The sequence below is a fragment of the Myotis davidii genome, unplaced genomic scaffold (assembly GCF_000327345.1).
Source record: "Myotis davidii unplaced genomic scaffold, ASM32734v1 scaffold684, whole genome shotgun sequence".
Classification (NCBI taxonomy): Eukaryota; Metazoa; Chordata; class Mammalia; order Chiroptera; family Vespertilionidae; genus Myotis; species Myotis davidii.
Window position 1 is genome coordinate 616,990 of NW_006295564.1, and position 14,232 is coordinate 631,221.

Here is a 14,232-nt window from a genome sequence, read left to right on the forward strand (position 1 = left end):
ACTGATTATTAAAAACTTCCTAAGCAAATACTCTCAAGGTTTTATTATTATTATTATTTGCATAACTAATTCACTTCATTGTACTGATGGGGTGGTCATAATAATCTGGCCACTCTGTGTGTGTGTGTGTGTGTGTGTGTATGGTCTCCCATGTTCAAAGGCTGTTAAATCGCAGTTTACCCATATATTCAGAAAAAAAATCACTTCTACTGTCGTGGTAAACAACCTGCTTCCCTATTTATAATGGTCTGGCCCTCTAGCAACTTCAGTGCGTAATTATAGCTAATTTGCCTACAAATGTCAGATGGTCATAATAATCTGGCCACTCAGTGTACATCCTTTTAAAGAATTCTTTTGAAAATTCTGCTGGCATAAACTATTTTAAAATGACAGTTTTGGAATTTGTCCTTAGCTTAAGTTTGACAAAAAAATATTTAAAACTAGAAGCCTGGTGCACAAAACTTCTGCAGGGGTAGGATCCCTAGGCCTGGCCAGGCGATCAGGGCTGATCTGTGGAGCAACCAGCAGGGTGATCAGGGGCCCCCTGCTGGCACCCGCCTTGGCTGGCCTGGCACCACCCACTCACCAGCCCTGTCCTGCCCACCATCACTGCCCGTTTCCTCCCTCTGCGGGGTGACTGACAGGGTGGTCGGAGGGCCCCTGCTGGCACCCATCTTAGAGGTGACCAGTGGGGTGATTGGGGGGAACAGCGCTGCAAGCTCGCCAGCCAGCCCTGCCCCTCTGACCACCCTGCTGCCACCAGTCAATTCCCTCTGTGGGGCGACCAGGGGGTGGGGGGAGGTCCTGCTGGCACTCACCTTGGCTGGCCTGGGGCCTGTGGGCAGCTCCTGCATTGAGCGTCTGCCCCCTGATGGTAAGTGCGTGTCATAGCAACTGGTTGTTCCACTGGTCATTCGGTCCATTTGCATATCAGGCTTTTATTATGTAAGAGGACTAGAGGCCTGGTGCATGAATTTGCACACTAGTGGGGTTCAGCCAGCCGGCCCCCGATGGTGGCCATTGGGAGCGGGCCGGCCAGAGCAAGGGGCCGCAGGTGTTCTGGTCATTCCACCATTTGGTCAATTTGCATATTACTCTTTTATTATATAGGATAGCTGCTTAGACAAAATGGACAGAGAACAACAACAAAAAAGGACAGAGCTATTTTTAATGGATTGTTCGTATCTGAACAACACTCTTGCTTCAAAAACATTTGTAATTTTAAAAAAAATAGGACAGAGCTATGCTTTAAATATTCGAAGGTAACTTCTTTCAACTAGAAAACTGATTATTAAACTAATCAGCCTAAAAGGAATTAGTATGCACATGTATATATAATTTTCCTATATATTTAACATTGATATATGATTAAAATATTTTCTAAAAATAAAACACTTCAGCCCTGGCCAGTGTTGTCCAGTGGTTAGAAGGTCAGCCCTTGCACCAAAGGGTTGCGGGTTCAATTCCCCATCAAGGGGCATATACCTGGGTTTCGGGTTCCCTCCCAGGTCCATACAGGAGGCCACTAATCTATGTTTCTCTCTCCCCCATTCCTCCTTCCCATCCACTCTCTCTAAAAAATAATAGAAAAAAATATCCTTGGGTGAGGATTAATAAATAAAATACTTAAGATGGAGAAGTTAAAAGTCCATTAATCAATTTTTAGGTTGCTCCTTTCCATTTATAAATGACAAAAAAAAAAAAGTAATACTGCTCCTGATTTTCACACAAACTTTAGAGATATTTTCAACAGAATGAGACACCACAATGAAGGCTTCATGAATAATTTATTCCATTTGAAGTTTTGTTTTTTTTGTGTTTTTTTTAAAAGTATAAATCTTTTCATTTCCTCAATCACAATTTATACAACTCAGTGTTATGGCAATCGGCAGCAATAGTGTTTGTTCCTTATTCTTTTTTTGTCACTTAAAAAAAAAAGCAATTGGACCATATTAAGTGTCACTGCTAAACAACTTTAAAACGTCCCTTCATAAAGTGACCAAGTTATTTTGAGTTGATGCTGACACATGTCCAGTAATGATGTTACAATTTGTAGTTTAAATTCAGTAACTCTAAGGTCCACAAATCCAGTTTACTTTGAAAACTAAATCTATTTTAGAACTTTATGAATACATCAACCTGAGGAGTATTTTAGGTCCCAAATCCAGTTTTTTAATTCATACTCCACAAAAAAGAAAACATATATATAAATTTAAACCACAGTTCTGGGCCCATAAAACACCAAGAAAATCCCAAAAGGTTAAGATTTCCAGCTGATTTGGGGGATGGGGCAAAAAATGTATGTCAAAAACATTTTTCTTTAATTTAGACAAACTAAAATCTTAAGAGGAAACCCAGACTAAAACATCACTCATGCACATTAAATGTATTAACAGACTGATATGCAATGCTATAGTGGGTGAGAGGCAAATTATATGATGCAACAGCATTTAAAAACTTCCTTTTAATGTATTCAATTTGAACATTTTAAATAATGCAACATAGTATTTTGATATTACAGTATTAACATAGTGCTTGATTAAAGATCTGCAAATCTTTGTAGTAACACATTAAGTTAAAAAAGTTACCTCAGAAGGTAAATATGAAGACAAAAGGAGAATATTTTAATACAGTAATCTGTGCCATACTGACAATTGAGTAGGAATACAGCTGAGGATAGTTGACTAAGTAGTAAGAGCTTAATTTTAGTGGTTTAAGAAAAGTTTAGAAATATTAAAAATTACAACTACTTTAAAATTTAAGGATTACATATAAGTACACTTGGTGGCCTTCTGGCCAAACAATAAGGTGTACAGAAATTTATTCATACAGTGTTAATTCACAGTCCTGATAACTGAATGGCTTGCATAAGAAAGGTATGGCTAGATGTTTCTCACTGGCTGGAAGCAGACATTATATAAGTAATCTTTTGAAATGCCAAAATACTGAAATTCCACCCTGCTTTATAATGGATAACAGCAGAAAAAAACAGATATTAGCACTGTAACAAGGAAGTCAAGGTGTTGCTGATCAACTGGTATAAAGCGTATTATTTTGCTTACCTATTTAAACAAAACAAAACAGCCTACACTTGTCTGTGGCAGTACATTAGTAAGTTAGATCCATCATCCTGCATAAAAGGCTTTTTTTTTTCTCGAAATAGGTCTCCGTCCTTTTCTAATGGCTATTTAATAATTTTCTATTTGAGTGTGAACTCATATATGAAAGGAAGAAAAACACATCTTATCAGTAAATCCTGTATATTTAGGAACTACTCCCTGATTCCCAAATAAAAAGGAATTGTATACTGGGTTCATTCCTTATGGCTCCATATAAAAGAAACTGTCAGGGAATAATTTTTTAAAAATCTATTTTCAAACTGGGATGTGGTTACTAAAGGCTAGTAATTTTAAACAACTGAGAATATAGCGTCTATTTTTAAAAGTTACTATTGTGCTAAGTATATAAAAAAGGATACTCTTTTCATAGAAATTCCAAATAAGCATCTTTTCCTTCAAATCTCAGACAAGTTTTTTTAAAGTATAGAATAAACATGCAACATAATCCTTAGTGTGTGAGCACAATTTAAAAGTGAATGCAGAGATGTGATCTTTAAATTTTAATTTCAAAATATGCTGGGATATCCATTGGGATTGCATAATTTTGAAAAAATGATTGAAAAATCTTTGTCACTAATTGTGTTTTCTTTATAGAAAAAAAGACTTGTTAATATTTTAATATACACAATTTGAAGAAGTTATATTGTTCATAAGAAAGTGATATTTAAGCTAAGCATATAGAATTTACAAAACGTTTCAGTAAAAAATAAAATAAAATAAAACATACCAAATTACTGCTTTGTAAATACAATTGATTTTGTCCTTGTAGAGAATTAGTGAACTTATATATCCGGAATTTTGCTAGACTGTTTCCAAGAAAGATAGGTAGACTTGGCGACTGTGAATTCAAGTCAGCAGCACAGGTAGGAGGCTAACTTGGACTCTCTTGTGAGCAGCACTGTAGAAAGGATTTTTCAAGGGGGTAAAGCCTGCATAGAAGCAATTATCTTGGCATGTGCAAACAAGAAGGGGGGGAAGCTGTATCGAAGGAAGGGGTGAATTAAAGTCCCTAAAATTCAAGTCCCTTCTTTAGGGAGGTGAGAACCTCCTTGACATATGTCCTGCCTTAATCTGAACTGTGTTATAGAAAAGTACAGACTCTGGTGTTTGGGACTGTCATCTCCAAACCAAGAAAATTAAATAAATAAAAGGCAAAGGGGAAACAAACAGGTTAAGTTTAGAAAATGGTTTTTAACTAGTGAAATAGAGTCTGAATACCAGAATTCACTGAGAATCTATTTACACCACAGTTTGATTGCACACACACACCCATACATATGCATACTCTCACACACATTCCCAATCTTTAATTTAAAAAAAAAAAGTCAAACAATCAAGAGTGACTGCTCTTAAAATAATTTGTAAAATGCCTAGAGCTGGGCTAAATTTCAACCTTATAGCAGATCCTGAAGATAATTTTCATAATTAATAATATTCCCATGCCTAGATGTGCCACTGTTAAAACTGAAAAAAATTTAAGCATGTAACATGAAACACCAAAATTAGTTTAAGCATTCAGTAGCAAATGTTTTTCTTGTAAAACTAAGTTTTTTTTCCCCACTGGAAATGGCCTGAAATATTAGTCATAGCCCTAAACCATAGTACAAAATATAACTGAAGATTTCTCATTTTATTCTAAGTTAAACCACTTAACAATATCACTTGTATATTGCCATCATGTTATTCTGTAAAGGTGTGATATATAAAATGCTGTAAGACCTGGTACCTTTTCAATTTATAAACACAGTGAACTTCATTACTGTACATGTACTCTGCAACTACAGCTTAGCTGTAAATCCTCCACACACAATGGTATGGACATTATTCCCCCTCTATTCCCGTTAAACTGTACATCAAGACAATACAAATTTACTGTCCCACCCACCCCTTACAAAAAAATAATACTCTAAAAGCAACCCTACTGCAACTTTTTAATTAAGACGATTACATATATTTTAGACCAATTGCTTTAAAGCAAGAAGGCAGTATAAACCTTCTAGGAAAATTTTTATAAAAGAGGTTAAGAAATATAAGACAATTTATACATTTAAAAACTTACAATAAATAAGAGATGCAGGCATTTTGAATACTAGATACTATACTCCAATACAAGAACATCTTGATGTTCTGAAACCATATGTTGAAATTCATTGTTCCTTGTTTCCTCTCCATGCTTTTATTATTCATTTAACATGACTGGGTACTATGGCTCATTACTTTTCACAAATACTGTGACTGGAAAAAAAAGGTTAATTTTGCTACGAAAATGTTATAATACGTTTTGTATGATCAGTCATCACCCTAAAGAGTTCAATATAGTCAATGAAAAATAGCAGGGTTATAGCCCCTCCCCCAAGTCAAAACAATATTTGTTGAAGTAATAAGAATTAGACCCTATCACAAATGACTTTCAGTGAGAAGATAACTGTAACTTAATCTTGCAGCAAATGTCTTTTCCTTGTTATTTTCTTGCACAGTTCCATCAAATGAAGATCACAGCATATTCATGATAAAGTTATATAACTGATTCAGCACCACAAAATGAATTGGGAGACATGAGCGTCTGTCCTGGATCGCAGGGTCACAGGTTAGCCAGGAGAGTGCATTGTACTGTTCCAAAACAAACCTGAAAAGCAAATAAATATTTAAGTCAAGTATTTATTTATACTGTAGATTTTGGGAGCAGTTTCCATTATGGCATCTTAAGATTCAAAGTAACTTAAAAAAAAAAAAGATGGAAGGGCCCAACCAGTGTGGCTTTGTGGTTGAGTGTTGACCTATGAACCAGGAAGTCATGGTTCGATTCCTGGTCATAGCATATGCACAGGTTTTGGGCTTGTTCCCCAGTGGGGGTCGTGGAGGAGGCAGCCGATGAATGATTATCTTTCATCATTAATGTTTCTACCCCTCTCTCCCTCTTCTTTCCTCTCTCTGAAATCAATAAAAACATTTTTTTAAAAAAGTGGAAGTTATGGAATAATGAGTCCTTGGGGAGATTAGAGTACTTCATAAAAATTACTCTAAAGTAGATCACATGTGTTAACAAGAAAAAACACTTGTTCTGAATGGTATCATTTATCTCAGTGATGGTGAACCTATGACACGTGTCAGAGGTGACACGCGAACTCATGTTTTTGGTTGATTTTTCTTTGTTAAATGGCATTTAAATACATAAAATAAATATCAAAAATATCTTTGTTTTACTATGGTTGCAAATATCAAAAAATTTCTATATGTGACACGGCACCAGAGTTAAGTTAGGGTTTTTCAAAATGCTGACACGCCCAGCTCAAAAGGTTCACCATCACTGATTTATCTCAAGACCCAAGAAATATATATAAGGATCAATACTGGAGAGAACACCTAATGGTAAAAAAGAGCTGTACCTGAGGACATCTGAAGTCTGATTTGAGTCAAGTGGGTGGGAGTCTTTACTGTGAAGCAGCTCGTCAGATTGCACTGAAGGCACATGGAGGTGCAAAGAGGCCTAAAAATAACAAGTAACAGGATATCAGCCAAAGGAAAAAACCAAGGTGTCTGCCTTGATGAGATAGATACATTTTAGACCTACATAAGGAATATAAAAATGTTTCTTTTTGTTTAATTCATTACAGTAGTAATTTATATCAAACCTTAGTTCCTTTTCTTCAGCTTTATTGTTTTTTAGACATGATAATCTTAAAAAAAAAAAAAGGATTTCCAATTATTTTTTAAGTGTAACCTGACTAGATGTGTGAAGTAAATGTTTAAGGAAGCACTAAACTGATAAACCTCAGTACAGTCTGTATCTAGGTTATATAGAACTTAAGCCTATATAGATATACCTAGATATAGCACTGAAAGAAGTTAACAGGAGTCAAGCATATGCAAATATTTGTAAAAAAGTTACAAATCTTTTTTTCCTTAGTTAAAATAACTTCTTTATTTTAAAACTATAAGAAGACAGATTTGGAACAGTCAAGGCAAGAACAAGGAGATATTTGAAAAATCCAACGGATTTATTTCGTCTTGAAAACCAAATTCTGGTAATATAAGTTTTCTCCCTAGGCCTAAACTTCAGATGTGCTGTTAAAAATAATACGAGTTCAACAATAAAGAATTATTTAAAAATAATCATAATATAATAATAATATGAGCAAGCATCCCAGAAGTTTAAGATTAAAAGTTCAAACTTAAAAAAAAGTTCAAACTTAATATGAATTTAAAAATTAGAATTATTTCACAATGAGATAACTCTTTTGGTGATCTTGTGTAAAGTCAAATGTGGCAATGCATGTAAGACCTTAGACAAAAGCTACAAGGTTTCAAAAAGCCACTTTTATATTTCTTAGAATGTAAACCAACAATTAGCATTATTTAGGAACTAGCATAGAAATGGCAATACCTTAAGAAAAAGGGGACACTGATATTGTGCTTGAGGACATGCTGACCAGAACCAGTCAGGTAAGGGACCCGCTTTGGCAGTTGATACAAAGTAACCAAGGGCCAATGGTTGCTGAAGAATATTAGTTACTTCATCATGAGACTCTGTTGAAAGTAGCCGATCAGTACCCAGACCCTTAAAAAGACAAAATTAAAAGTGTGTTAGTTCATTTGATATATCTAGGCATTAGATATAAATACAGAATGGCTTATGAAAATCACTTCAATTTTTTAAAATGCTGCAAGATATTTTTTAAAATTTCTAGTACTTATTAGTAAGAGTATCATAATTAGTAATACCATTAAAAGAATGAGTCTTAACAGTTGCATAAGGAAATATGTTCAGAGTTTGTGTGTATGTATCTCTTTGTAACTGACTGAAAAATACAAAATGATCAATGAAATTTCTGCATTATTTCCTAAAACTTGTTCAACTAATTCCTGACCACCAAACCTCATCCAAAAGGTGATTAAAATTTAGCTTGTTCATCTAGCACTACCTATAAAATACAATTAATAATGTTTTGAAAAACATTATGACAACACGAGGAGATAGCTACTAAGTGATGTTCATAGCCTTTGGATTAGTCAATGTATTTCTTGGTATTCATTTTAAGGCAATAGGTAAAAAGAAAAAGTGATATGCATAAAGATGTTCATTGCAACATTGCTTATAACAGAAAAAAATAACTTCAATATCCAACATTTTGGGAATGATATAACAAATTATGCTAAAACAACAATGCAATATTAAAAAGCTGATATACTTCTTGAAAGCTACAATATAAATACATCTGGAAGCTAATTTGCTACAAGTAAAAATGGTCTTATTAAAGTGGTAAGATTATTGGTGCTTTATCTCATATATATTTTTTTAATAATCTCATTTCTTTTCAGTTAAAGAAAGCAGGTAAGAATGCAAGGTAAGAAGACTGGACAAAAATCTTTATTTTTAAAAGGCAGGTTCTAAACCAGGGGTGGGCAAACTTTTTGACTCGAGGGCCACAATGGGTTCTTAAACTGGACCGGAGGGCCGGAACAAAAGCATGGATGGAGTATTTGTGTGAACTAATATAAATTCAAAGTAAACATCATTACATAAAAGGGTACGGTCTTTTTTTTCAATAGTTTTATTCATTTCAAACGGGCCGGATACGGCCTGCGGGCCGTAGTTTGCCCACGGCTGTTCTAAACATACATATACTAAAATAGTCAAACCACTACTACATATAATTTCACTTAAAGATGTTACTCAAATGAGGCCCAATTAGTTTTCAGTTCAAACAGAAAGAAAAAATAGTCTGCTAAAAATAAACATTTTGGGAGGCAAGGTAGTCAGTGTTTTTTCTGTTCTTATGAGAAAATTAGTATTTCTATTATGTTGCTTGTTACAGCCCTGATATGAAGAGCAGCTCTTAGAACTATATACTGATTCTCAGATAATCCAGTCCTAGACCTGAGTAGAAGCTATGGTGAAGTGGCAGGAAAAATACAAAAGAAGGATTAATGAAAAGTAGTCTAGAAAACATAAAGTCAGGAAAAGCAGAGCTGCAGAGACCCCCTCTGCCTTAATAATGTATAATTCAAAGAGCAGAAATGCATGAATGTACTGTTAATTTCACTATTTGCTAATTTAAACAAGGGCAAAACAGGACTCTATTTCATGAATCAATTCATTACTAAGTTAATGAATGACATTTAGATAAACTGAACTTTTATAATAGGGTTACCTTGCCAGCATCAACTCCATGGGGGTAATGAGATCCTGGAGAATGTACAGGAGACCCCGTTGGAGAGGCAGGAATAATATTAATGATATCAGGGTCAAGATCATCTGCTGTGTCTAACAAATCAAAGAAACCCATTCCATCTGCTATAAGAGAAAGAAAAAAGATTAAGTACTTAATTTTTCATCTCATGGTTATCTATAGGAGAGAGTTAAAATTAATTTAACCAACATCTACTGAGTGCCTTCTGTGTGTCAATTATTGTGCTGAGAGCCATATAAATAATTACACATGAAAAATAATTATGCAGCCCCATTGGTGTGACTCAGTGGTTGAGCTTCAACCCATGAATCAGGAGGTCATGGTTTGATTCCCCGTCAGGGCATATGTCTGGGTTTCAGGCTCGATTCCCAGTAGGAGGCGTGCAGGAGGCAGCTGATCAATGATTTTTTTCTCATCACTGATGTTTCTATTTCTCTCTCCCACTCTCTGAAACCAATAAAAATATACTTTTTAAAACATTTCACAGATATGACCAAGCTAAGGATCTTGAAAGGGGGAGATAAATCTTGCTTGTTTAGGTGGTCCTTGTAATCACTGGGGCCCTAATAACAGGGAGGCACTGGGGTTAGTCAATGAACGAGATGTGCTGATGTTGAAGATGGAAATAAAGGCCACGAGCAAGAGATGCAAGTGGTCTCTAAAGCTGGCAAAGGCAAGGAAGCAGTCGGTCTCTTCGAGACTCCAGAAAGAACCAACCTTGCAGGCTCTTTGACTTGAGCCCAGTAGGACTTCTGACTTCCAAAACTGTAAGATAAGTGTGTGTCATTTTAAGCCACTAAGCATGTGGTAATTTGTTACAGCAGCAATAGGAAACTTACAGAGCAAACACAGTATGCTGAAAATGAAAATGTACTTAAAATGACACTACTCATGATTGATACACTTATTCTTTACTATTAAGTAAAACATTCAAATTATTGTATAACACGCACACAAAAATAGAATAATGAATACCCATACTGTGACTTTAAAAATGTGCCATTTTCTAGGGTAACTCAGAGCAACAGTAGAATATCATTTATTTTTTTCTTCTACTCAAATGCAATCTATAAACTCATTGAGAAAAGTTACATCCCTACTCTTACAATTCATATAAATTACTATATTATTTTGGCAAGTCAAGATAGAAAAGAATATAATATGAGCTGCAAAGTGTATATATAGATAACTCAACAGCACAGGCAAAAAACTACAAACATTTTATGACCAATGTTGTCTTTTAAAATAAGTAAATATTTATGAGATAATTCATAGCACCAGTTCTGATATCAATAAGGTGGAAGAATGGTTATATTAGTTTCCTGTTGCTGCTTTAACAAATTATTACAAACTTGTTAGTTTAAAACATCACACATTTATTCTCTAACAGTTTGGGGTCCAGAAGTTCAAATTCAGTTTTATTGGGCTGAAATCAAAGTGTTGGTCATTAGGCCAAAATCAAGGAAGCAGCAGGCCTCTGCTGCTTCTAGAGGATCCAGAGGGTGATCTGTTTCTTTGTCTTTTCCAGCACCTAGAACTGTACTCACTGCTCATGGCTCCTTCCTCCATCTTTAAAGTCAGCAGTGTAGCATTGGTTTTCTGTGACTTTGCTTCCCTCTCTTTGCATCACTTGGCCTTCCCCCCTTTTGTGGATAGTCAAACTTCCATTTTATAAGGATACACGTGATTGCATTTCGGACCCACCTAACACAGGATCTCTCCATCTCAAGACCCTTAATTTAATCACATCTCCAGCCTTTTTGTTGTTGTTGCTATTGTTTTGCCATATAAGGGCACATTCACAGGTTTCAGGGACATTCGTAAGATATGGATATGTGTTGGGAACATTAATCAGCCTACAATCAGCAACAATCATTAAGACTTTTTATATTTGCAAAACCTTTAAAGATTAATTCTCCTACCATTGTTAGGATTGAAAGCTAAGTCCAAATTTTCAGTGGTGTAAGTAGCTGAAGCTACTTGCACAGAAGCAGAAGTAGGGAATACAAGTATATGAGTACATGATGTATCCTGTGGGGTATTTAGCTGAGACGTCTGCATATTTAGAGTGGTGCTTCTTCCAAATACAGAACCAGTTGACACAGAATCTGGAAAGGAAATGAAAGGTATTTTTTCTCTTAATAAATGAAGAATCAATTTTACGTAATATTTAGAAACTTAAGTGCATGAAGAATTAATTCTGATATAAACTAAAGTAGCTAACCTGGCATAATAACAAAAGAGCCTTGGGGTTCCATTGCTACCAAGCAAGCACTGAGAATGCTGGGAGAGTCGGCAGCAGATATACAACACATTCTACACATGTCTTTGAGTCTTTTACTTAGAGACTGCAAATTTCGACGACTCAGCAAACAGCTCCAATCTGTGGGTATCAACAATAAAAATAATAATCTAAAGTAACACTGTTATTAACACCCTACAGATCCAAAGTTAAAACATAATGGCTTTATCTACTTTTTAAAAAATATATGTTTTTTAATTGATTTCAGAGAGGAAGGAAGAGGGAGAGAGAGAAAGAAACATCAAGGATGAGAGAGGATCATTGATCAGCTGCATCCTGCTCGTCCCCTACTGGGGATAGAGCCAACAATCCGGGCATATGCCCTTGGCAGGAATTGAACCCAGGATCCTTCAGCCCGCAGGCCAACACTCTATTCACTGAGCCAAACCGGCTAGGACAAACAATGGTTTTAAAATAAGTGTTATCATCAAGCTAAAACTGTCTTATTGGTGATATTACTCAACATTCTTTATCACCTTAGCTTTAATGTACATCAATATCAATTAGAATCTGAACAGAAGATAAGCTGAATAATAAAAAAAAAGGAAAAATAAAAATAGTAGTAATGACACTGATATTAAAGTTGTAATATTGTAAAATATACTTTTATATCTGGACTTAAGCCATTTGTGGCTTAGACATCTGTGGTTCCTCTTTAAAAACAAAAATCAGTAACAAAAAACGTTTTTATAAGGTATGCATTTTATCAAGTACATAGTATACCTATATGTAGTCTGAACAGTGTATGAACTAACATAAAGCAGAAATCTAAGTACTAAAAAAAAAAAAGCACAATTTTACCTTTCAATTCTCCATGACCAATCCTTCCTAGACGGCCAATTACAACTCTCCATGGTAATGAACTCATTTGTACAAGTCCTAAGCACCATTCCCAAAGTTTCTGTAGACCGAATCTTCTAGCAGATCCTTTTTTCCTACGAGCTCTATTGTGTAAAATAAAGAGACAGTCATAAATGTGCCTAAAATTCTTATGACATTTCAAAAGAGCTCAAATTTGTAAAAAAAAAAAAAACTGGTTCCTTAATGCTTGAAACTTTTATACAAGTCCTAAGCAAGAACATATGTAAAATTATAGGGGTGGCATGCTAGTTTGTGGTTTTTTATCATACATTAAAGTATATACAACTCTGAATTCAAAGTTATCCATAAGCATCAAAATTAATCAGAAACACTGCTTTACACCAGAGATTGGCAAAATTTTTCTTTAAAGAGCCAGTATTTTAAGTTTTGTAGGCCATCAAGACTGTGTTATAACAATTCAACTCTGCTGCTGCAGCATGAAAGCAGCCATAGATAATACTTAAATGAACATGGCCAGATTTGGCCCACAAGTTATAGTTTGTCAATCTTTGCTCTACACTTTAAGTTGAAGGATATAAAAAAAACACTACACTTCTCAAACCAAACAATGTTATTGAGTTTCTGCATGCATGTCCTCTTTTAGGCAAATAGGTAACACGAGCAACAGTAGCTACCATTTATTGAGTACTTACTATGTACCAAAATTACACCCAATTTACTTGTAATACTTCATTTTCATCCTAACAACTGTATAACACATAAACTTATCCTCCCAGAGAAACAAGCTGTAGCTTGGCTGGCTCCAGATCACATAGTCGTTAAGTGGCAGAATTGGGATTTGAACCCAGGTGTCTACGACTCTAGAGTTGCACCTCTTTCTTAACCTTTCTCTAACTTCTACTTTCAGTAAAATGGCAACACTATCATTGTATTGGAAAGGTGATATTATTCTTCCTCTATTCTATGCTTATCCTTCACAGGTAAGAATACTCGTTCCAAAGCTCATTTAATTAGTATAACTATCCCATTTTAAAAAGTCAAAATTATGTGAAGGAAATGTATAAAGTACTGCTGTATGGTTTATAAAATACTCAATAAATCTTTGTAACCAATAATATAAAATTCTACTTTTTCAGCACTCCTATAAACTAAGAATCATTAAATATTTCTGTACATAACCAATTTCTGAACTTAAAGGAACAGAATCTTTATACAATAGAGAAAATAAAGGATAAAACCAAATCTTTAAAAATTAAAATTATTGCAAGGATTTGCTTTTCAAGAACTCCCAGGCAGTGTTCCCTAGCTTTGAAACATGTTGAAATATCTATTAAGTGATAACTCAACATGAGGCTCACCTGTTGTGACCTATTAGTTACAGACTTCATAAATAAATGGCCATATTTAATTACTACCAAGAAGAACTCTAAAAAGAAAGCCTCCATTTTCAGAAGACACTCTAACATTTAAATGGTAAAAATTTCAGTCCACAATTTTAGTAAAGAAAGTTAAAAGTTAACTCAATGTAGGGATTATATCTTAGATGGTACATGAAAAAAATAAATTTCTAGGGTGCTTCACTAGTTTGTTTTTAAAATTGCAGAGGGCTTTCTAGTTCTATGCCTCAAAATTTTTTCAGGTTAAAATCATTATTTCAAGCTTTATTATAAAGAATTTAGGAAGCTTGCCCTAGCCGGTTTGGCTCAGTGGATAGAGGACCGGCCTGCGGACTGAAGCCAGGTTTGATTCCAGTCAAAGGCACATTATTGGGTTGTGGGCTTGATCCCCAGTGTGGGGT

The 14,232-nt window shown here is 34.9% G+C and overlaps 1 protein-coding gene across 1 annotated transcript in view; it reads right to left on the bottom strand.

Annotated features, from left to right (window-relative positions):
* Positions 1 to 1,768: 1,768 nt before the first annotated feature.
* Positions 1,769 to 14,232, bottom strand: part of MED13 (mediator complex subunit 13) — an 88,899-nt gene continuing 76,435 nt past the window's right edge. The window contains exons 24-30 of the mRNA XM_015568121.1: positions 12,414 to 12,556; positions 11,535 to 11,693; positions 11,233 to 11,418; positions 9,272 to 9,414; positions 7,504 to 7,677; positions 6,506 to 6,606; positions 1,769 to 5,745 (exon numbers count right to left, since the gene is read on the bottom strand). Of these exons, the coding sequence (XP_015423607.1) occupies positions 5,613 to 5,745; positions 6,506 to 6,606; positions 7,504 to 7,677; positions 9,272 to 9,414; positions 11,233 to 11,418; positions 11,535 to 11,693; positions 12,414 to 12,556 (1,039 nt within the window). The 3' untranslated portion in view covers positions 1,769 to 5,612. The remainder of the gene's footprint in view (positions 5,746 to 6,505; positions 6,607 to 7,503; positions 7,678 to 9,271; positions 9,415 to 11,232; positions 11,419 to 11,534; positions 11,694 to 12,413; positions 12,557 to 14,232) is intronic.